The 24,956-nt window shown below is 47.1% G+C and overlaps 1 protein-coding gene across 5 annotated transcripts in view; it reads right to left on the bottom strand.

Annotated features, from left to right (window-relative positions):
* Window positions 1-24,956, bottom strand: part of LOC119952464 (TOG array regulator of axonemal microtubules protein 1) — a 173,248-nt gene that overhangs the window by 73,624 nt on the left and 74,668 nt on the right. For 3 of the 5 annotated variants that reach the window (XM_038776256.1, XM_038776270.1, XM_038776278.1), the window contains 2 exons: window positions 8,579-8,878; window positions 5,298-5,578 (listed from right to left, as the gene is read on the bottom strand). In XM_038776256.1, coding sequence (XP_038632184.1) covers window positions 5,298-5,578; window positions 8,579-8,878 — 581 coding nt within the window. The remainder of the gene's footprint in view (window positions 1-5,297; window positions 5,579-8,578; window positions 8,879-24,956) is intronic. The other 2 variants (XM_038776264.1, XM_038776286.1) reach the window with 1 other exon arrangement.

Genomic DNA, 24,956 nt, shown 5'->3' with positions numbered 1-24,956 from the left:
AGAAAGAGTGTCAAAGTCGAAGGCTTGATGGGGATCTATTTAAATACGTCCAAACATTGTCAAGGTTTGATGAGAAGGAGGTAGAAGCCTTTTTCATTTCATTTGAGAAGGCAGCTAAACATATGAAATGGCCACAGGACATGTGGGTATTACTGATTCAAACAAAGCTGGTATGTACGGCAAGTGAAGTGTTTGCATCACTACCGGAGGAGGTATCTGGGACGCATGAGGAGGTGAAAAAATCCATCTTGGGTGCATATGAACTAGTGCCTGAAGTTTACAGACAAAGGTTTAGAAATTTAAGGAAAGAATTTGGTCAAACATACATGGAGTTTAAAAGGCTCAAACAGAGTAATTTTGATAGGGGGATAAGGGCTTTGAAAATGGACCAAACGTATGAAGCTCTCTGAGAAATTATACTTTTGGAGGTGATTAAAAATTCAATTCCTGATGTAGTGAGAACTCATGTGGAAGAGCAGAGGGTTAAAACTGTGAGATTAGCAGCAGAAATGGCAGATGACTCTGAATTAGTTCATTTCATCAAAGCTTGGTTTCCAACATCAGGTTCAGCCTGTGACAGATAGAAATTGGGGACATGAGAAATACTCAAGTGGTAAAGGTAAAGGTGATCTGATGGGAGATAATAAGGAGAGTGTACCTCAGACTAAAAAAGAAATTCAGGGCGGTGGAAAAAAAAAGAAAAATGTCAAATGTTTTCACTGTAATAAACTAGGCCATGTAAAGTCACAGTGTTGGTGGTTGAAGGAAAGCACTGGGAAGGCTGATGTGGTGAAACAGAATGAGTCAGTGGGCTTGTTAAAGTGGTAAAGGGAAGCCCAAATGAAGCAAAGGAGGTGCAAAAGATTGTACAGCCTAATCAAGTGGTGATTGATAAGAAGGTGCCAGATGCCTTTAAATAATTTACTTGTATGGGTAAAGTTTACTCATGTGTATCAGGAGGAGCAGGTAAAGAAGTCACAATTTTAAGAGATACGAGAGCTAGTCAATTTTTAATGGTAAGAGATGAGGAGTTATATAGTTTGGGAAGAATATTGCCAGAAAAGGTGGTAATATGTGGAATTCAGGGTGAGAGGAGTAGTGTTCCATTATATAAGGTAAGGTTGGAAAGTCCAGTGAAGAGTGGTGAAGTGGTAGTAGGAGTGATAGAGAAACTATCTTGTCCAGGAATACAGTTTATCTTGGGTAGTGATATAGCTGGATCGCAGGTGGGAGTGATGCCTCCTGTGGTTGATAAGCCAGTGGAAAATCAGACAACTGAAGTGTTGAAGGATGAATATCGTGGAATTTTTCTGGATTGTGCAGTAACAAGGTCGCAAAGTCACAGGTTAAGACAAGAGGAGAAATCAAAGAGTGACGATGAAGTGCAATTATCAGAATCGATTTTTGATCAGATAGTTGAAAAAGAATAAGAACAGGTGGAGGATGAGGCGGATATTCTTAGTTCAGGAAAATTGGCGGAGTTACAACAGAAAGATGTAGAAATAAAACGGATGTATCAGAAAGCATACACGGAAGAAGAATCTGAGTGTATATCAGAGTGTTATTACCGTAAAAGTGATGTCTTCATGAGAAAATGGAGACCTTTACATATGCAGGTGAATGAAAAGTGAGCAGAAGTTCATCAAGTAGTATTGCCAGTGGGGTATAGAAAGGAGGTGTTGCGAGTTGCACTTGAGGTACCAGTGGGAGGTCATTTGGGAATAAGGAAAACTCAAGCTAAAATACAAAAACATTTTTATTGGCCTGGACTACATAAAGATGTAGTTAAATTTTGTCAATCATGTCAAGTGATAGGGAAACCTCAAGCAGTGATAAAACCAGCGCCCTTAATACCCATTCCAGCATTTGAGGAACCTTTTACAAGGGTCCTAATTGATTGCGTAGGACCACTTCCCAAAACAAAAAGTGGGAATCGATATCTTTTGACTATAATGGATGTGTCTACTAGGGTTCCAGAGGCCATTCCAGTACGTAATATTACAGCTAAAAAGATTGTGGAGGAGTTATTTAAATTCTTGACTAGATATGGACTACCCACAGAAATACAATCGGATCAAGGATCAAATTTTACCTCAAGGTTATTCAAAGAAGTTATGGATAGCTTAGGAATAAAACAATTTAAATCAACTACGTACCACCCAGAATCGCAGGGAGCATTAGAAAGGTGGCATCAGACATTAAAGACAATGTTGAGGGTTATTGTCAAGATTATCCAGAGGATTGGAATAAAGGAATTCTATTCGTAATGTTTGCAATTAGGGATGCACCTAATGAGTCAACCAAATTCAGTCCTTTTGAACTGATTTCAAGGCACCTCATTAGGTGCATCCCTAATTGCAAACAGTATGAATGGAATTCCTTTATTCCAATCCTCTGGATAATCTTGACAATAACAGTTGGAGGAAGAAGAAAATAAAAGGACTATATTATTATACCTGTTTGCGTGTTTGTTTTTTTAAACGAAAAAGTATATTTACTGTGTTTCTTAAAGGATAGTGAAAAGGTGAAAAATGAAATCATCTTGAAGTTGATGGTTTTTTTTTGGGGGGGAGATGTCATGTGAGAGTACCTTTAAGAAATGGGTGTTTATAAATGGGTATATATATAAATATCTGTAGTGAGAGTACCTTTAAGAAATGGGTGTTTACTACTGCAGTGATGTCAGAGAGTGGGTGGAGCTGGGTTGTCTATCAGCTTTTTACTTTCGCTTTAGGGCTTTTGGTGCAGGGTGGGTTTGGTTTCATTTTAGTTTTGGAGAAGCTGCAATCACAGCAGGATGTGTGTGAATCTCTGCAAGCTTATGAGTGTCCATTTGCTGATTTCAACACGGTAACTGTTCTCAGTAGTGAAGTTAAGCCTGATGTCTTTCTCGTTAAAAGGTGTTTTAAGTCTTATGGATGTTAAAGGGAAAGTAAGAATTATTTAGTGTTGTAGTCTTTGGGGGTTGTTTTTGAATTGATGGTTGCTAAGATGTTCACTGTATGTCTTAATAAAGTTAACTTGAGTTCATAGAATAAACATTGTTTTGCTTTAAAAAATACTCTTCGATTGCTGCTGTACCACACCTGTAGAGTGGGCCGTCTGCTCCCCATACTACAATCTATTAAAGGTTGTGGGTCAGGTGAACTCCATGATACTCCATGTGAATCTCTAAATCCTGGCCCATAACAGTACCGTATAGGAGGCTGTTAAATAAGTAAAGAGCAAGGTGTTAAGTGTAAGATAATGGCATGGATAGAGGATTGGCTGACTGGCAGAAGGCAGAGAGTGGGTATAAATGGGGTCCTTTTCAGGATGGCAGCCGGTGACTAGTAGTGTGCCTCCGGTGTCAGTGCTGGGACCACAATTTTTCAGAATATACATTAATGATCTGGAAGAAGGAACTGAGGGCACTGTTGCTACGTTTGCAGATGATACAAAGATATGCAGTGGGACAGATAGTACTGGGGAAGCAGGGGGGCTGCAGAAGGACTTGGACAGGCTCGGAGAGTGGGCAGATGGAATACAATGTGGAAAAGAGTGAGGTTATGCACTTTGGTAGGAAGAATAGAGGCATATACTTTTTCTAAATGAGAAAAGGTTTAGGAAATCAGAAGCACAAAGGAGTCCTAGTTCAAGAGTCTCTTATGGTTAACGTGCAGGTTCAGTCGGCAATTAGGAAGGCAAATAATATGTTAGCATTCATGTTGAGAGGGCTAGAATACAAGAGCAGGGATGTACTTCTGAGGCCTTTCTAAGGATCTGGCCAGACCTTATTAGGGATATTATGATCAGTTTTGAGCCCATATCTAAGGAAAGATGTGCTGGCCTTGGTCCAGAGGAGGTTCACTAGAATGACCCCTGAAATGAAGAGCTTGCTATATTGGGAGCGTTTGAGGAGTCTGGGTGTGTACTCATCGGAGTTTAGAAGGATGGGGCGGTTCTTGTTGAAACTTACAGGATACTGAGAGGCCTAGATATGGTGGACGTGGAGATGATGTTTTCACTCGTAAGAAAAACTAGAACCTGAGACCACAGCCTCAGACTGAAGGGACGATCCTTTAAAACTGAGATTAGGAACAATTTCTTCAGCCAGAGGGTGGTGAATCTGTGGAGCTCTTGCCACAGAAGGCTGTGGGCGCGATCTTCCCAAAAGGGAATAAAGTCCCCTAGTGAGCGCGTTTAGCCGTGTGTTTCCTGGCACTCGCAGTGCCGAGAAACATGTGGCTATTCAACACAAGTGGCACCAGCAGTGCCAGGGTACCACCCTTCCCAAAGGACATGCAGCTGGGGGCCTCCGATCCCCATGGAAACCCCCACAAGTGCTGTTCCGCCTTGTCCCCGTTAGTGGGGATCAGTATCAAATGGCGCTCGTCTGAAGTCTCTAATGTGGGGTTTGAATCCCAAAGCCTCAGGTACCTTGGGAATCTGTACATTTGAGTAAGGCTTACTACCTTGCTCTAAAATGTAGATTTGCCAAAAACATATCCCGTCCATAGTGTGCGGGATTTCCTTGCAACGTCTCGCGAGATTGCGTTGAATCCCACAAGGCATTGCAAGCTGGGTGGATCCTGACAGCGGGGTCTCCTGACTTTCACCGGCCATGCTGCACCGAGATAGGTAGGTTCTTGATTAATAAGGGGATTAGGGGTTATGGGAAGAAGGCAGGAGAATGGAATTGAGAAATATATCAGCCATGATTGAATGGCGGAGCAGACTCGATGGGCCAAATGGCCTAATTCTGTTCCTATGTCTTATGGTCTTATATTAATTTAAACTGATAAAATATCTCTTTCACTGTGCTGCCGTCATATTTTTACTCTAATTCCCTATTTGCTTCAGACAACTCACCCCTTATACCTATGTAATTGGCTTTCATTATGTTTAATATTCTACTTTTAGATCTAAATATATCACTCCGCAGCTGACCCTTTTTAATAACTGTTAGTTCAAACCCCATTCCAATGTTTGAATTAAGACTTTAGTTGACACTCCACCATAACCCTGACATTGTACTGTAGTGCACTCTTGGAAGCACGGTTTTTGGATGAGTTACTAAACAAGTTCCAGTGTTTCAGTTGGACGTGAAAGATCCTTTTATTATTCACTGAGCAGGAAGTTCTTCCCATATCATGGCCAACATCCCTCCCTTAACTCATGCCACACAAGAAATCTAGATTAACAACTGGTCATTCATCTGGTTTGTTTTTGGAAGATATTTGGCAGAGAATAGCTGCTGCATGTGCCACCATATCAGTTACTGCACTTAAATATTTTTCAAGCTTGTACATACTAACCTCTTCATGATCTGTTTCATCTTCTTTGTTGTCCAGTGAGGAAAGATCTAATTCCAGACTTTTGTTAACACTCTTCCCTTCCTCCCAAACCGCCTCAGATTCTGCTCCATTTGTTCCTTTTCTATTACCATATCGAGCTACTTCGGCTTCAACCATTGGACTAGTACCTCTTGGAATTGGAGGGACAGGTTTTGTAGTATTGAGATCTCTCCGAGATGATGGTAATCGTACCAATGTAGGTTTGAGCGGTATGGGAGAACGACTTTCTTGTGAGCTGTCTCCTGGATAACCACAGTTAAGTATATAAACACAAAATTATATGCAAGATAGTGAACTAGCTGAAAAAATATATACAACAGGTACCTTTAGTCACATTTGAATATGCCCCGTAACCTCCCCATTCCAGAAATCTATTGTTCTGAAACACCAGTTGTCTGGAGGTTGTGATTCATGCAACAAGTCACCCAGATCCCTCTGGACTATTTAAATAGTATACTGCTCTTTTATTTTTGCTGCCAAAGTGGACAAGTTCACATTTTCCTACATTATACTCCATCTGCCAAATCTTTGCTGACTCATTTAACACATATACATCCTTTTGCAGACTTATGTCCTCTTCACAACTTACTCTTCTACTCTCCATTCAAATTTACCAACCAAGTATTCCATCCCTTCATCCAAGTCATTGATATAGATTGTAAACAGTTGAGGCCCCAACAGTGATCCCTGTGGCACTCCACTGGTTTGAGCTTTCCAATTTTAAAATGACCCATTTGTGCCTACTCTCTGCTACCTGTTAACTAACAAATCTATCCACGCTAATATGTTACCCCCTTACATCACAAGCTCGTATTTCGTGTCACTACTTTTGATGTTAAACATGATTTTCCTTTCACAAAACCATGTTCACTCTGCTTGATTACATAACATTTTCGAGGTATCCAGTAATAACCTCCTTAAATAATGGATTCTAACAGATGTAACCGTGCATTAAGTGTGCCAGATCGTACCCCCCGACAGAATGCCCAAGAGTTGCTACATTTGATTTTGCCTCGGAACATATTCTGTCCGATATTTTAATAGATCATAGAGATCAGTTCAAGGATCAGTGGACAGCGGTTTGTGAGGAGTTAGCAGCAAACAAAGATCCTCCATACAGATAAAGTGCTGCCATTAGCTGTGCTACTGAAGAGGCAGCTAAAGGTTGCTGGTTCCATATAATTGGAGATCAGGGAAAGCCTTGGGGTGCTGAGGAGGGAATGGAAGGTCACTGGTTCCATGCTGCTGGGAAATTGGATTTTAGTCCAGTATATTCCTAATGGAAGAATGTTTCAATTACAAAGCTCCTCCACTGGATCTGATCCATTTAATGATCCCAATGGGAAATTAATGCACTCAAGACGACATTAGCTGGTGTCAGTCTGAAGGCAGTGACTTCTAGTACAACATGACACGTTGGGCAGCAAAACTTAGCTACATTGCTTAAAGAAGCCATTCCTCATGTGTGAACCTGATGGGATGCATTCCACATATATACATTTTCTAGCCTACAGCAATCACAGATAGGAATTTTGGTTGATTCTATGCGCAGAATCCCCCCCCCCCCCCCCCCCCCCCCCCCGGGGCATGTTCAGCAGTGGGGTCTTCTGCTCCTGTTGTTGGTAACAGAGTTTCCCACTGAATGCACACCCAGACAATAGGAAACCCACGGTGGAGCTGCGCCATTGGTGGGAAGGGTCCCACCGGCATGAATAGCTAGAAAATTCCGGCCATCATGTCTATGCTTCCTCCATTCGGCCTAAAGAGATTAAGTCTAAATTTATTGTCTGTGTTGCTGTGACAACCAAGAACAACTATGTCACTATGGACTTGGAATGATATTTGGAACCTTCTTGGCATGCATATATTAGTACCACACTACATGGTGTATTTCCAATTAACTGGGTGACCTACACTGTAATGATTTCGACCAAAATTATCAAAATATCTATTTTGGCATTATGCGTGAACAGAAGTAAAAAATGTAAAAGTCAGACAGAGTATATTGATATCATATACACACTTATCAAGCCTAGTTATAATTGATGATGATATGAACTAGAAACAGTAAAAACCATATATAAAAACTTGCTTTCTTTTGGCAGACCCCTTGGAAAGTGTCAGCTACAAATGACCCACATCAAGCCTCCTCCAGTTATGGTGGTGTACAATACGATATGGTGATGGGTTTCTCTTCTCTCCTCTTTCTCCATTGTCCCTTGGCTATGGAATGGTTCCTGTCTTAATTTTGTACTTAGCGACATGTGATGGGTAAAGCAAGGAACTTGGTAGTGCGATAGGATCACTAATACAAATGTGTGTCTTGCTATTCTGCTGCGTCAAGTGCTGGATTTGCAAAGTGCTTTGGTCTGTGCCTGTATTTCACTATTAAAAAACCCACTCCCTGAAATTGAAATTAATACTTTCAAAAATGTATTGGAAGGAAAATTCAGCGATTGTATTTGAAGCAGTCATCACATGAGACCAAAATGTCGAAGTATGTTTTAGGTATTCTGTCAAATTTGTTAGGCTTATTTTTTTTCAAAAGTTGACTTAGGCAACTTGTTTAATATGACTTAGAGGGTGGAACGTACAAGGTGTGAGTGCAATGATGTATAGCATCATCTCAGTCACAACATGAAGCAATAAATAGGGGGAAAATTGTACTACTTGTGAATCAGTAACTAGGAGGCATAAATTTAAGATTACTCTGAGAATGATCTGAGATCTGAAATTATCTGAAATTTAAGATCACTCTGAGAAGGGGCTGGTTTAGCACACTCGGCTAAATCGCTGGCTTTTACAGCAGACCAAGCAGGCCAGCAGCACGGTTTGATTCCCGTACCAGCCTCCCCGGACAGGCGCCGGAATGTGGCGACTAGGGGCTTTTCATAGTAACTTCATTGAAGTCTACTCGTGACAATAAGCGATTTTCATTTTTTCATTTCAGAATGGAAAACATGATTAACATTTTGTTAGTTAACGGAATGTACGGGAATAATGATTATAATAGTAGCTTTTGAAGAGAAAGTACACAAATATTTAAATGAAAGCCAGTGAACAGATCTTTCAGATGGGCTGAGTAACATCTTTTGTCCTATAAAATTCTGTAATTCAATTGGTCTTGGGGTGGTAAAAGAATAAATAGTTTTAAAAAGCTTGTGTTTTTGAATATTTCCTATTAAATATTAACACTGAAATGGACAATATTAATAAACATATAACATTCAAAGCTCACTTACCAAAAATGAGCAAATCTTCAGACAATTGGTTGGTCAGCCTCCGAGAACTGGGTTTAGAGAATCCATCAAAATGTTCGGTAGGCCACGAGTTAGAAAAATTAACACTCTGTTCCTGAAATTTCTTTGAGGATCCTTCGCTTGAAGATGTGCTGATTGGCTTAGTTCCAGTTGGCAATGGAAAAGATGGAAGGTGGTGAGACCCTTGGCTGCAGCTGGAAGTTGGAAATGGTGTAGGATCGATAGCAATAGGACTGTAGAAAGCATGGTTCTTGCTGGAAAGTGCCAAACTAGAACGAACTGCTAAAGAAAAAGGCACTTAAATTATTTAGTTTTTGGAAATGCCTAACTGAATTCAAAAAGTCTTACTATGAGAAATAAAAGAAAGATATCTGAATGCATGGAATTGATACAAGAGGAAACTTCCACGGGTTAAAAGTAGCTCAATCATATGTGCTTTATAAAAGGCGCACTTCTATTCCTTACTGTAGATCACATTAGACCGCAAGACCATAAGACGTAGGAGAAGTAGGCCATTCAGCCTCAAGTCGCTGTTTCATTCAATGAGATCATGATGATAATCCTCAACCTCACTTTCCCACTGTACCTCCATAACTCACCATAACTCTTTATTCTCTTACTGATTCACATTTCTGAAGATGTACATCTTTTTTTGAACTCAAGATTGAAATGAAAAAATTGAGCTTGTTTCTACTCTATAAGGTAGATAGGTAAAACGTCCAATCCCTCGTACTCAGACTCTGCCACATGCTTTGAGGGTGGTACTCGAAAGCTCGGGCAATGAGATGTTTGGAGGTTTGTACACTCTCCAACACCTCAACTTCACTTGCGTGTGAAATCTATAAATTACCAGCAGGGGTCAAGTAGGTCGGGCAAAAGAAGCATTCCTTTAAAGTGTGTGCGAAACATTAAAGGGAACATTTCTTGATAATGAAGTCGAACATTAGCAGTTTCCCCTTCCTAATAGTTGATTCATTTTCTTGTATTAAAACTAATGCATAAAATGAATAACTCAAATGAAAACATAACTTAATTCTGAAGCTTGAGTGAAGAAATATTCCTGGAGACTGAATTTATTTATGTGCGTGATGGTGGTGGTGGCGTTTGGTGGTGGTTGGGAGGCGCGGGAAGAGAAAAGATACAACTGGAAATAGCTCTGGTTGTGTGGAGCAAGGTCATTTTGCTGTGGCAGCCATGATTCAGCTGGTCGCAATCTTGTCACTGAGCCAGGAGGTTGTGGTTTCAAGTTCCACTCCAGAGCACAACAATCTAAACTGACATACCACAGATGCTGGAAATACTCAGCTGTTCAAAACATGGTCTCCCCTACATTGGGTAGACCAAATGCAGGTTGGGCGACTCCTTTGCAGAAATCCTCCACTGCGGCTCCACAAGCATGACTCCGAGTCTCCAGTTACTCGCCATTTCAATTCACCACCTTGCTCTCTTGGTCATATTTCTGTCCTTGGCCTGTTCCAGTGAAGCTCAATGCAAGCAAAAGGAACAGCACTGCATCTTCTAATTAGACGCTGACGGACTTGTTGAGTTCAACAATTTCAGGTTCTGTTACCCATTTTGATTTTTTTCTTGCAAATGCTTTGTTACTTTATTATAATCATTACCAATTCCTTTCCTTTTGTTCCACGACATCTTTGTCATTCAATCTCTCCCGCCTTCTATCCTATTACTAACTAGGAAGATGCTGGCATAATGGTAATGTCACTATACTAATAATCCAGAGATCCAGGCTAATAATGGGGAGATTGGCTCAAATTTAATAAAATCTGGAATTGTAAACTAATTTTGGTTATGTAACCATGAAACTGTCATCAATTGTTCTTAAAACCCATCTGCTTCCTTTAGGAAAGGAAATCTGTCGTTGTTACCCGCTCTACGATTCGAGATCCACAACAATGTGGTGGATTATTTTTTTTAAATTCTTATTTTTAAAAATAAATTTAGAGTACCCAATTCATGTTTTCCAATCAAGGGACAATTTAGTGTGGCCAATCCACCTACCCTGCACATCTTTGGGTTGTGGGGGCGAAACCCACGCAAATACGGGGAGAATGTGCAAACTCCACATGGACAGTGACCCAGAGCCAGGATCAAACCTGGGACCTCGGTGCCGTGAGGCAGCAGGGTTAACCCACTGCGCCACCATGCTGCCCTATGCGGCGGATTTAAAAAAAATTTAAGTATCCAATTATTTTTTTCCCCAATTAAGGGGTAATTTAGCATGACCACTCCACCTACCCGGCACATCTTTGGGCTGTGGGGGTGAGACCCACACAGACAATGGAAGAACCTGTAAACTCCACAGGGACAGTGACCCAGGGATGGGATTGAACAGGGTCCTCGGCACCTTGAGGCAGCAGTGCTAACCACTGCGCCACCATACCACCCCAATGTGGCTGATTCTTAATTGCCCTCTGAAATGCCCTAGTTCTTGAGCAATTAAAGATGGATGTGCAACAAATACTGCCCCTGCAGTGATACCCATGTCCAATAAACAAATAAAAAGTCCTTCCCCCTTTCAATGGCATAAATTGCATCACATTTCAACCTTCCTGCAGTTTTGAATTGAGAAGGAGGGAGTGTTGAATAGACTGTCGGTATTGAAAGTTGACGAGATGAGATGCATCCAAGGATACTGAAGGAAGTGAGAACAGATATTGTAGGGACACTGGTCATAATCTTTGAGTCTTCTCTATAGGAGGTACCAGAAGATGGAGAACTGCAAATATTATGCCCTTTTTCAAAAAAGGTCCCTAGCAATTTACAGGCCAGTCAGTTTAATATCAGAGGTGAGCATGCTTCTGGAAACAATTATTCGTAATACGGTAGACACATGGAAAAATCTGGGTTGATTAGAAAGAGCCAGCATGGATTTCTAAAGGGGAAATAGTGTTTAAGTAATTTGCTGGAGCTTTTTTGAGGAGGTAATAGAAAGGGCTGATTGGGCTAATGCTATTGGTGTGGTGTACATGGACTTTCAAAAAGCATTTGATATTTTGCGGAACAGACTTGTGAGAATAAAAGAGACAATAGCAACATGGATACAAAATTGGGTGAAAAATATGAAGTGAAGAGATATTTTTTAGGTTGGAAGGAGGTTCGCAGTGGTGCTCCCAAGGGGTCGTTAATGGGACCCTTGCTTTTCATGGTATATATTGGTGATCTCAATCTTAATGTGCAGGGGACAATTTCAAAGTTTGCAGATGACATAAAACTTGGAAGCATTGTAAGTTGAAGTGGACATTGGAGAACTTCAAAAGGATATAGACAAGTTGGTTAAGTGGGCAGATAGGTGGCAGATGAAATTCAATGCAAAGAAGTGTGAGGTGATGCATTTTGGTAGGGGTAAATAATAAGGGGTAATTCTTAAGGGGGGGTGCAGAGCAGAGGGACCTGGGTGTATATGTGCATAGGTCATTGATGGTGGCAGGACAGGTGGAGCGAGCAGTTAATAAAGCATATTAACTTTATCCTGTATCCTGGGCTATAGTAATAGGGAATAGAGTACAAAAACAAGGCGATTATGCTGGACTTATAGAAAATCTTAGTCAGACCTCAGCTGGAATAGGGGCGGGAGAATCGCCGGCGGGCCACGCCACGCCGCCGACTATCGACGGCATTGGTGCCGATCATGGGCTGCTCTACGCGGCCAGCCCACCGATTCAGCCATAAGAAAAGAGCCAAGTCCCACTGGCACCGTTCTAACCTGCCCTGGGCCAGCGGGACCTCAGCGTGTAAGAGTCGGGTGACGGCCTTTGCCGGGGGGGGGCCTCCGATGTGGGCTGGCCCGCGATCGGGGCCCACCAATCAGCGGGCCAGGCTCTGTGGCTGGGGTCCTCCTTTCCTATGGGCCAGCCCCTGTAGTCCTGCACCATGTTGCGTGGGGCCGGCACATTGAAGGAGGCCACTGCGCATGCGCGCATTGGCACCGGTGCCACTACGCATGTCCTCGTTGGTGCCGGTGCAAGCGCGCTGCATGAATCCCGCGGCGCACAGTTTGCGCTGGGATCTGCAGCTGGAGCAGCACGAACCGCTCCAGCGCCGTGCTGGCCCCCTGGAGGGGCCAGAATTAATCGTGGGAGCGGCCCATTCACGCCATCGTAAAACGCGACAGCGTTTCCAACGGCGTGGACATTCTGCCGCAGGATTGGAGAATTCTGCCTATTGTGTACAGTTCTGAGTGCCACACTGTAGGAAGGATGTGAACACATTGGCGAGGGTGCAGAAGAGGTTTACAGAATGGTTCCAAAGATGAGAAACTTCGGTTATGAGGATAGATTGCAGAGGTTGGGCAGTTCTTCTTGGAGAGAAGGCGGCTAAGAGGAGATTTGATAGAAATTTTCAAAATCATGAGAGTGCTGGACAGAACAGAAACGGCAAAAGTGTTCCCTCTCGTAAAAGGATCAGGAACGAGACAAGTGATGTTCAAAAGAAGCAAATGTGATATGAGAAAACACTTTTTCATATGCGTGGTTCGGGTCTGGAATGAACTGCCTGGACGTGTGGTAAAAGCAGGTTCAATCGAAGCAGTCAAGAGGGCACTGGATGATTACTTGAATAGAAACAATGTGCAGGGGTATGGGGAAAAGGCAGGAGAATGGCACCAAATCTCAGTGCTCGTTTGGAGAGTTGGTGCAGACATGACACGCCAATTCTGTGATTCTGTGAAGTAACAAGTAACATTCGTTCTATCCATGTGACAATACGAGAGAATCTAACTATTACCCCCAACATTCAATGGCATTACCGTTATGAATCACCACTCAACATTCTGGGGATTACCATTGACCATAAACTAAACTGGACCAGCCATAAATACTGTGGCTACAAGAAGAGATAAGAAGCGGGGAATTCTGTGGTGAGTAACTCACTTCCTGACTCCTCAAAACTTGGCCATCAACTACAAGGCACAAGTCAGGAGTGTGACGGAATACTTGACACTTACCTGGATGAGTGCAGCTCCAACACTGAAGAAATTAGACACCATCAAAGCCTAAACTGCAGCTTCACTGACATCCCATCCACTACCTTCAACATTCTTTCTTTCCCTCCAGCACTAATGCACAGTGGCAGCAGTGTGTACTATCCTCAAGATGCACCTGCAGTAACTCACCAAGGCTCCTCAGATAGCACCTCCAAAATCCTTAATCTTTACCACCTAAAAGGACACAGGCAGCAGACATGGGAAAACCACCACCTTCAAGTTTACCTCCAGCCACACACCAACCTGACTTGGAACTATATGTCATTCCTGCACTGTGACTGCGTCAAAATTCTGGAACTCCCTTCCGAACAGCAACGTGGGTATTCCTACAACACATGGGCTGCAGCAGTTCAAGGAGGCAGCACACACCACTACATCAAAGGAAACTAGGGGTCGGCAATAAATGCTGGTCTATTCAGTGATGCCCAAATCCCATTAATGAATAATTCATTTAAATTAAATTATGTCGCAGCCTTTGGTGCGGTAATTTACCAAATATCTTTTGGAAATTTAATGATACCACATCTACAGAATCATAGAATTTACAGTACAGAAGGAGGCCATTTGGCCCATCAAGTCTGCACTGGCCCTCAGAAAGAGCACCCCACTTAAGCCCACACCTCCACCCCATCCCCGTAACCAAGTAACCCCACCTAACCTTTTTTTTTGGACACTGAGGGCAATTTATCATGGCCTATCCACCGGCACATCTTTGGACTGTGGGAGGAAACCGGAGCGCCCGGCAGAAACCCACGCAGACAAGGGGAGAATGTGCAGACTCTGCATAGACAGTGACCCAAGCCAGGACTCGAACCTGTGACCCTGGAGCTGTGAAGCAACTGTGCTAACCCCTGTGTTACCATGCTGCCCTTTGTCCACGTGGCTTGTTACATCCTCAAAGAACTCTCATATCTTTGTCCAGTAAAATATGATTTCCCTTTCATAAAGACATTTTGACTAGCCTGATTGCACTGAGATGTTCTAATTGCCCACTTTAGCCTCCTACATAATAGGGGCGGGATTCTCCAATAATGGGGCTGTCTCCACATGCGCGTAAAAACGCACGCGAATCACTCTGGACTTACCTGGAGAAAGTCCAGGGTGATTCTCTGATTTGCAGGGGGCTAGCAGGGCCCTGGAGCAGTCATCGCAGTTCTGGCTACCGCTACGGGGCCTGCACCTGCTGTCAGAGGTCCGCGCATGCGCACGGCGGCCTGCGTCGGCCGCCCCCGCGACATGGCCGACCCACACCATGGACTGGCACCAAGAAGATAGGCCCCCCCCCGCAGATTGCCTGCGCCCATGGATCGGTGGCCCCGATCGGTAGCCTGGCCATCCTGGAGGCCCCCCCGTGAAAGAGCTCCCCGCCCCCTCCAGGAACCGGAGAATCGAGAGAGCGGCGCCGGACCCGATCTCGGGTTTGACCATTCTCTGCCCACGTGCCAATCGCGACTTCAGCGCGGAGAATTCTGCCCAAGGTTCTAGCTTATTCCCTATGACAGATGTTAGTCTAACTGTACGTTCCTGCTTTCTGTCTACCTCCTTTCTTGAATAGAGGATTTACATTCACTATTTTCTAATCTGATGGGACTTTTCCAGAATAAAAGGAATTTTGGAAAATTAAATCCCCCAAGTCAACATTACAACAGATTATTTGCTGTTTGTGAAAAGTTGCTGTGTGCAAACTGTCAATGTTTCCACATTACAAGACCATAAGTCATAGAAGCAGAAGTGGATCATTTGGCATATCAAGACTGCTCCACCATGCAATGAGATCATGACTGATTTGATAATCATCAATTCCACTTTTCCACCTTATCCTCATAACCCTTGAGTCCCTTACTCATAAAAAGATGTCTATCTCTGCCTTGCATATACTTTTTTTTTATAAATGTTTTTTTATTGAGTTTTCATATTTTATATATGACAAATTACAAGTTATTAGAGAGAGAGAAAAAAAAAAAGGAAAACACAAAAATTTAACATGAATATTTACAGGTAAGCATCTTCATAACAATAATTGTGGCCGCCCCCTTTAGCCAGCATACATATTTTACATTCCCCAATATGGCCGAGGCACATGTTTATAGGCATTTATTTATAGTTTGGTTTTGGGCCTTGGCTTGCCATCAAACCCCCATACCGAGCCTGTAGCCCCCCCCCCCCCCCTCCCCCCGGCTACCTTCCCCCGATTCCCGTCCATTTTCCCCTGGTTCTTGGCCACCCGACTATTCTTCCTCATGTACGTTGGCCACAAACAGGTCCCGGAACAGTTGCATGAATGGCTCCCACGTTCTGTGGAAGCCGTCGTCCGACCCTCGGATGGCGAATTTGATTTTCTCCATTTGGAGAGATTCCGAGAGGTCGGACAGCCAGTCTGCAGCTCTGGGTGGTGCTGCTGACCGCCAGCCAAACAGGATTCTACGGCGGGCAATCAGGGAGGCAAAGGCAAGGGCGTCTGCCCTCCTCCCCAGGAATAGATCTGGCTGGTCTGAAACCCCGAAGACCGCCACTATCGGGCATGGCTCCACCCTCACCCCCACCACTTTGGACATAGCCTCGAAGAAGGCTGTCCAGTACTCCACAAGTCTGGGGCAAGACCAGAACATGTGGGCGTGGTTGGCCGGGCCTCTTTGGCACCGCTCACATTTGTCCTCCACCTCCGGGAAGAACCTACTCATACGGTTTCTCGTTAAGTGGGCTCTATGTACCACTTTTAGTTGCGTCAGGCTGAGCCTTGCGCACGTGGAGGTGGAGTTGACCCTATGCAGTGCTTCGCTCCAGAGTCCCCCACCCTATCTCCATCCCCAGGTCGTCCTCCTATTTCCTTCTTGTTGCGTCCAGTACGGTGTCGTCCCTATCTACCAGTCGGTCATACATGTCACTACAGTTCCCTTTCTCTAGGATATTTGCATCCAGTAGGTCTTCCAGTAGTGTCTGTCGTGGCGGTTGTGGGTACGTCCTTGTCTCCTTTCGTAGGAAGTTTTTGAGCTGCAGGTACCGTAGCTCGTTCCCCCCAGCTAGCTGAAATTTCTCTGTCAGTTCGTCCAGTGTTGCGATCCTGTCGTCCGTGTATAGGTCCCTGACTGTCAGTGTCCCCCCGTCCTGCCTCCACCTTTTGAAGGTGGCGTCAGTCAGTGCTGGTTTGAACCTATGGTTGTTGCAGATGGGAGCCTTGTCCGACATTTTATACAGGCCAAATTGCTGCCGCAGTTGGTTCCAGGATTGGAGGGTGGCTGTCACCACTGGGCTGGTGGAGTGTTTTTTGGGTGGGGATGGGAGTGCTGCCGTGGCGAGGGCCCGGAGGGAGGTTCCCATGCAGGAGGCCTCCTCCGCACGCACCCACTCGGCTTCTGGCTCCTGGATCCATCCCCTTACTCGCTCGGCTGTTGCCGCCCAGTGGTAGAATTGTAGATTCGGGAGGGCGAGCCCCCCCCTGGATTTTGTTTTTTGTATGACCTTCTTTGGGATCCTAGCATTTTTACCCCCCCATACGAACGCCATGATATGTTTGTCCAGCGCTTTGAAAAAGGCCTTGGGGATGTAGATCGGAATGGATCTAAACAGGAAAAGGAACCTGGGCAGTACGTTCATTTTGATCGTCTGGACTCTCCCCGCGAGGGAGAGCGGGAGTGTGTTCCATCTTTGCAGGTCCTTTTTAACTTCCTCCGTCAGGCTGGTGAGGTTCCATTTGTGGATCCCTTTCCAGTCATGGGCTATTTGGATCCCCAGGTAGCGGAATTTATTTCGGGCTTGTTTGAACGGCAGCCCCTTTAGTGCTGCCCCCCCCCCTTGCGGGTGTACTGGGAAGATCTCACTTTTGCTCATGTTGAGTTTGTAGCCCGAGAAGGCTCCAAACTCTTTCAGGAGCGCTATGATTCCGTCCATGCTGCTTTGTGGGTCCGAGATATAGAGGAGCAGATCATCCGCATAGAGTGAGACTCTGTGCTCTCTACCTCCCCTTCGGATCCCCCTCCAATTTTTTGCTGCCCTGAGCGCGATTGCTAGCGGTTCGATTGCTAGTGCGAACAGCAGCGGGGACAGTGGGCATCCTTGTCTAGTGCCCCTGTGCAGCTGGAAGTATTGGGAGTTGGTATTGTTGGTCCGTACACTCGCCATGGGAGCGTTGTATAGGAGCTTTACCCAAGCGGTGAACCCTGTTCCAAGCCCGAACCGCTCCAGTACCTCTATGAGGTATTTCCATTCGACTCTGTCGAAGGCCTTTTCTGCGTCCAGGGAGACGATCACCTCTTGTGTTCTCTCCCCGGAGGGGGTCATTATCACGTTCAGCAGGCGCCTGATGTTCGCGGTAAGCTGTCTACCTTTGACGAAGCCCGTCTGGTCCTCTGTGACCACCTCAGGTACACAGTCTTCTAGCCTTTTGGCTAGGATTTTGGCCAGTATTTTGGCGTCTGCGTTCAGCAGAGATATGGGTCTGTATGACCCACATTCCGTTGGGTCTTTGTCTTTCTTAGGTATCAGCGAGATTGAGGCCTGTGCTAACGTGGGTGGCAGTGTGCCCCTAGCTAGCGAGTCTGTGAACATCTCCCGCAGGAGCGGGGCCAGCGCTGTCGCGAATTTTTTGTAGAAGTCCGCCGGGAATCCGTCCGGTCCCGGCGCCTTCCCCGTCTGCATGGAGCTAATGCTCTCCATGATCTCTCCCAGTGCTAGTGGTGCTTCCAGATCCCGTTTTCTGCCCTCTCCCACGACTGGTATGTCCAGTCCATCAAGAAACTGGTTCATCCCAGCCTTCCCCGTTGGGGGCTCCAAGGTGTACAGCTCTTGGTAGAAGGCCTTGAAGGTTTTGTTAATCCTCTCTGGTTCTGTTTCCCACGTGCCTCTGGTACCTCTGATTTGCGCAATTTCCCTGCTGGCTGCCTGCTTTCTCAGCTGGTGTGCCAACAGGCGGCTGGCTTTGTCTCCGTGTTCGTACAGGGCCCCGCGTGCCTGGCGGAGTTGGTGTACTGCTTTCCTGGTGGAGAGCAGGTCAAAGTTCCTTTGTAATTCTTTTCTCTCCGCCAGGAGCTCTACGGTCGGGGCCTCGGAGTATTTACGGTCTACCTCCAGTATGGAGTCGACCAGCTTCTGCCTAGCCACCCTTTCCTCCCTATCTCTTTGCGCTTTGTAGGCAATGATTTCCCCTCTTAGTACGGCCTTAAGCGCTTCCCAGAACGTGGAGGATGAGACCTCCCCGTTTTGGTTGTTCTCCGTGTATTCCGCTATGGCCCGCGCTATCCTTTCGCTGAAGGCCTTGTCAGCTAGTAAGGCACCGTCCAGCCTCCATGTGGGGCGCTGGGCCCTTCCCGTCTCCAGCCGCACGTCCATGTAATGTGGGGCGTGGTCTGATATCACAATTGCGGAGTATTCCACCTTGTCTATCCCTGGAAGCACCGTTTTCCCCACCACAAAGAAGTCAATTCTGGTGTACACATTGTGTACTGGGGAGAAGAAAGAGAATTCTTTCTCCCCCGGGTGGGCGAATCTCCAGGGGTCCACTGCTCCCATCTGCTCCATATAGTGACTGAGTTCCCTTGCCATGTTTGAGGTTTTCCCCGTTCTGGGGTTTGATCTGTCCGTCTTTGGATCCTGTACACAGTTGAAGTCCCCCCCCATGATTAGTCGGTGCGTCGCTATGTCCGGGATTTCTGCCATGGTCTTTTGGATGAAGCTCTTGTCGTCCCAGTTGGGCGCGTACACGTTGACTAGAACTACCGGCGCCCCATCCAGGGCCCCGCTGACCATGACATACCGCCCCCCTGGGTCTGTAACCGTCTTTGTCGCCCTAAACATTGTCCTCTTGCCAATCAGGATCGCCACCCCCCTGGCCCTTGTCCCGTAACAGGAATGATAGGTTTGTCCCACCCAGCCCTTTCTTACCCGCAGTTGGTCCTGCTCCCTCAGGTGCGTCTCTTGGAGGAAGACTATGTCGGCCCTCATATTTCTGAGGTGGGTGAGGACTCTAGATCTCTTCACTGGGCCGTTAAGTCCCCTTACGTTCCAGGTGACTATCCTGGTGGGGGGCTTCTGCCCCCTCGTTCCTGTGGGATTAACCATATTTGTCTGGTGGACGAGCCCCTGCCCTCCGGGGTTTCCCTTTGTTAGGGGGCCGTCCAGGATGGCCACTATCACTGCTCTCCCCATGCGGTCGGGTCTCTGCGCTCCGGGGTTTCCCCTTGTCCCGGGGGCACCCGCCATGGCCGTCCACTGTGTGTCCGCCACGCGGGTAGTCCCCTGCACTCCGGGGGGCCCCTTTGCTCACAGACCGTACTGGGTGGGTGCTTGCAGCGGTTCCCTGTTTCGAGCCCTTGTTTGTGGCACTTTGTGGCCCTGGTCCTTTTCTGGCCTCTTTTGTCCCTTTGTCCCTGCGTTTCCCCTCCCTGGTCTCTCGCACCCCGAGTGCCCCCCCCCCCCCCCGCTCTCTCCCTTTTCCCCCCTCCCCTGTATACCCCTCCTTTGCCCCTCCATCCCCTATTCCTGTCCCCATTTGCTCTCCCGACTTTGATGGGTGATCCCCCCCCTCCCCTGCCTGGCGCCTTCCCCCCTGTTGGGGGTGCGCTGCGGCCCTGCTTTGTTGCGTGCCCCCGTCGCTAGCTTTCCTGCTAGCACAGTGGCTCCCCTCTCGGAGGTTGCTGTCCCACTTCTCCTCTCCCTTCTCCAATACTCCCGTTCCCTCGTGCTGGGGCCTGGCCTCCCACCTGGAGCGGTCCCTTGGGCAGTGGGTTGTTTTTTGTTCTGGGTGTTCCTGCCGGGGGGGAGGGGGCTGGCTTTGCCTCGCCCCTCCCCACCCCCCCGTCAGCATGTCGTTTCTCCTTGCCATGGGCCCCTCGTCCCTACCTCCCATGGCGTTTTTCCAGCCCGTGCTCCTCGACGAACCTATTCGCCTCAGCGGGGGCTGTAAAGAAATATTCCTTGTTTTGGTATGTGACCCAGAGTTTTGCTGGGTACAGCATACCAAAACGCACTTTGCTCTTGTAGAGGGCTGCTTTCGCTCTGTTGAACTCAGCCCGTCTCTTAGTTATGTCCGCTCCAAGATCCTCGTAGACTCGGATGGCGTGCCCTTTCCATTTGCAGGCTCTATTTTCCTTGGCCCAGCGCAGGATTGTCTCCCTATCCCGGTACCGGTGCAGTTTATGACTGCTCTCGGTTGTTCCCCTTCCTTGGGCTTCGGGCGCAGTGACCAATGAGCTCTGTCCATTTCCGGTGGGGTGGGAAAGGTGTCCCCCCCCACTAAGGAGCCCAGCAACGCAGCCACGAATGTTGTGGGGTTTCTGCCCTCGGCCCCCCCTGGCAGGCCCACTATCTTAACATTTTGCCTTCGCGAGCTGTTTTCCTGGTCGTCTACCCTGCCCTTCAGGCTCCCCTGTGCTGCACCCAGTCTCGTCACTTCCCTCTCCAGGGCCGTGACCCGGTTGCTCATGTCGGTCGCTGCTTTCTCCAGCTCTTTAATGGTTGCCTCATGGGCTGCCAGTTTCTCCCCTTGGGCATCCACTTTCTCCTCCAATCTGGTCAGAGCCTGCTGCACCCCTGACATGGCCCTGGCCACTGCTGTCTGTACTGCGGCCTCTCCGTCCGCTTTCAACTCTGCCTTGATTGCCTGCAGCTGCTCCCTCACCACCTCGGCCAAGGCTGCCTTCCAGTTCATGCCCCCCTCTAACCCCAGGGGAGAGGGTACCTGTCTGTCCAGCTCTTTTTGATGCGGCGATACATCCTTCCCGCCGCTTCGTGTGCTGATTCGTTCACCCGAGCTAACTTGCCCTTTGCCCCGTCCACTTCTGGTGCCCCCTTTCTCTTGGCCCCCTTCTGTCATTTTTTTCTCCCCCTTCCCTTTCATCTTTTCTTCTCCCCTTGTTTTTCTTTCCCCCCCTTTTCCGCACCCTATTTTTATTTTATTTATTATTATTTTTTATTTTTTTTTAAATTTATTTTCCCCCCCCCCCTTCTTTCCTTTACCCCTTTATTTTATTTATTTATTTCTTAATTATTTTCTCTCCTCCTCCCCGCTTTTATGCAACTCCTCTCCGATGGGCTTACTTTTGCTGGGAGCGAGTGCATAAAGAGAGAAAATAGTATATATTCCCCCCTTTCTCTTTACCAGTTTTCTTTTGGGTTTTTTTTTTAAAAAACAGAAATATAAGTCTTTTTTTTGTTTGTTTTATCTCCCCCTTCCTTTCTCCTCACTCACCCAGGAGAGAGGCTTTTGCCCAGTCCCTTTGTTCTTGCCACGTGGTGGTCGCTGCCGGTTTGGGGGGGGGTCCCCGCTGCCGGTTGGGGTTGGGGGGTTGGGGGGGGGGGTCCCCGCTGCCGCACTTCGCACCCCGCGGCCTCCTGGTCGCTGCCTCCGGCTTGGCCCCCCCTTCGGTCCCGCACCGCTCCTGGCCTGCGTTTGGGGGGGGGGGGGGGGGGGGGGAGAAGAGGGCCTGCCGCTGCCGCACCACTCCTGGCCTGCGTTGGGGGGGGGGGGGGGTTTGGACCGGGTTGGACCTGCCGCTGCCGAGCCTCTCTGCCGCCGCTGCCGTCAAGCCCCGCCGCTGCCGCCAAGCCCCGCTGTCGCCAAGCCCCGCTGTCGCCGCCGCTGCCGCCAAGCCCCGCTGTCGCCGAGCCCCGCTGTCACCGCCGCTGTCGCCGAGACCCGCTGCCGCCGAGCCCCGCTGTCGCCGCCGCCGAGCCCTGCTGCCGCCGCCGCTGCCGATGCTCCTCCGCCGACCGGCCTGCCCGGGGGGTCCCTTCCCTGCTCTCTGCCGCTTGCGGGAGCCCCTCTCCCTGCGACCGCTTCGCTCGCCGACCGGAAGTCCAACCGCCTTGCATATACTTAATGACCCACGCTCTCTGTGGTGAAGAATACCACAGATTCACTAACCTGAGAGAAGAAATTCCTCCTCATCTCTGACTTAAATGAGCAACCCCTTACTCTAGACTCTCCCACAAGGGGAAACAACCCCTAAGCATTTACCCTGTCAAGCCCCCCCAAGAATCCTATAAGTCTCAATAATGCCATCTCTCATTCTTCTAAACTCCAATGAGTACATGCCCAACCTACTTACCCATTCCTCATAAGAGAATTCCTCCATACCCGGAATCAACCAAGTGAACTTTCTCTGGACTGCCTCCAATGCCAGTATATCTTTCCCTCACTAAGGGGATCACAAATATTCACAGTACCCCAGTTTGTGGTGTAATTAGTGCCTTGTATAGTTTTAGCAAGACTTCCCTATTTTTATCACAAACAGAAACAGAAAATGCTGGACAATCTCAGCAGCGACAGCATCTGTGGAGGGAGAACCATTCTTTCTCCACAGATGCTGTCAGACCTGCTGAGGTAGTCCAGCATATCTGTTTTTGTTTCAGATTCCAGCATCTGCAGTAATGTGCTTTTATTCCCTATTTTTATACTCCTTTCCCTTTGAAACAAAGGCCAACATTTGCCTTCTCTATTACCTGCTGATCTTACATGCTACCTTTTTGGGATTTATGCACGAAGGACCCCAAATTCCTCTGTACTGCAGCTTTTTGCAGTCTGTCTCCATTTAAATAATATTCAGCCACTTTTTTCTTCCTAACAAGTGCATAACTTTTCTATTTTCCTATACTATATTCTATCTGCTAAGTTTTTGTCCACTGACTTACCCTGTCAATATCCCTCTGTAGACTCTGTCATCCTCACCATTTGTCATCTGCAAACTTGGTAATAGTACATTCACTTCCCTCATCAAAGTAATTAATATATATTGTAAATAATCGTGACCCCTGTGCTAATCCTTGTGGCACTCTATTTGTTACAGATTGCCACTCTGAATATGCCCCTCTTATTTCAATTCTCTGTCTTCAATCAATTAGCCAACCCCTAACCATGTTAATATACTATCCCCAGCACCATGGACTCTTATCTTATTAAGTAGCGTTTTGTGCGGTACCTTAATAAACGTTCTTTGGAAATCCAACTATATTACATCTATGGTTCCCATTTATTCACCCAGCTCGTTACAACCTCAAAGAATTCTTTTTTAAAAAAAAAATTTTATTAAAAAATTTGAATTTATACAACAACGAACCATAATAAAATACCAAAAATAACAATAATATTAGCAATCATAAACATTCGCCCCACCTCCATGAACAACACTGCATATTAACAACAACGCAAATTAACACAATATTAAGTTACATAATAGAAACTACAATAAGGAACACCCCTTATTGTTCCTCCCCCTCCTCTCCCCGGGTTGCTGCTGCTATTGACCAAGATACCTATCTTTGAGCCAGGAAGTCCAGAAAAGGCTGCCATCGTTTATAGAACCCTTGTATTGATCCTCTCAGGGCAAATTTGACCCTTTCCAACTTTATAAATCCCGCCATGTCACTGATCCAGGTCTCCACACTTGGGGGCCTCGCATCCTTCCACTGCAGCAAGATCCTTCGTCGGGCTACTAGGGACGCAAAGGCCAGGACACCGGCCTCTTTCGCCTTCTGCACTCCCAGCTCTACCGCAACTCCAAGAATCGCGAGTCCCCACCCTGGTTTGACCCTGGATCCAACCACCCTCGACACCGTCCCCGCCACCCCCTTCCAGAATTCTTCCAGTGCTGGGCATGCACAGAACATATGGGCGTGGTTCGCTGGACTCCCCGAACATCTGGTGCACCTGTCCTCACCCCCAAAGAACCTACTCATTCTAGTCCCGGACATGTGGGCCCGGTGCAGCACCTTAAATTGGATGAGACTAAGCCTCGCACATGAGGAGGAAGAGTTGACTCTCTCCAAGGCATCCGCCCAAGTCCCGTCCTCTATCTGCTCCCCGAGTTCCTCCTCCCATTTAGCCTTTAGCTCCTCCACTGACGACTCCTCCACCTCCTGCATTACCTTATAGATGTCAGGCACCTTCCCCTCTCCGACCCACACCCCCGAAAGCACTCTGTCCATTGTCCCCCGCGAAGGCAGCAGAGGGAATCCCTCTACCTGTCGCCTAGCAAACGCCTTTACCTGCAAGTATCTCAACATGTTCCCTTGGGGAAGCCCAGTTTTATCTTCCAGTTCCCCCAGGCCCGCAAACCTCCCGCCAATAAACAGGTCCCTCAATTTACTGATGCCCACCCTTTGCCACCCCCTAAATCCCCCATCCCTGTTCCCTGGGATGAACCGATGATTTCCACCAAATGGAGCCTCCATCGAGCCCCCTGTTTCCCCCCTATGCCGTCTCCACTGTCCCCAGATTCTTAGGGTCGCCGCCACCACCGGGCTCGTGGTAAACCTCTTAGGGGAGAGCGGCAACGCGCCGTTACCATGGCACCCAGGCTCGTACCTCTACATGATGCCATCTCCATTCTTTTCCATGCCGCCCCTCCCCCCTCCATCACCCATTTA

This window comes from Scyliorhinus canicula, chromosome 2 (genome assembly GCF_902713615.1).
Source record: "Scyliorhinus canicula chromosome 2, sScyCan1.1, whole genome shotgun sequence".
Classification (NCBI taxonomy): Eukaryota; Metazoa; Chordata; class Chondrichthyes; order Carcharhiniformes; family Scyliorhinidae; genus Scyliorhinus; species Scyliorhinus canicula.
This window is presented reverse-complemented; position numbering and strand designations above follow the sequence as displayed.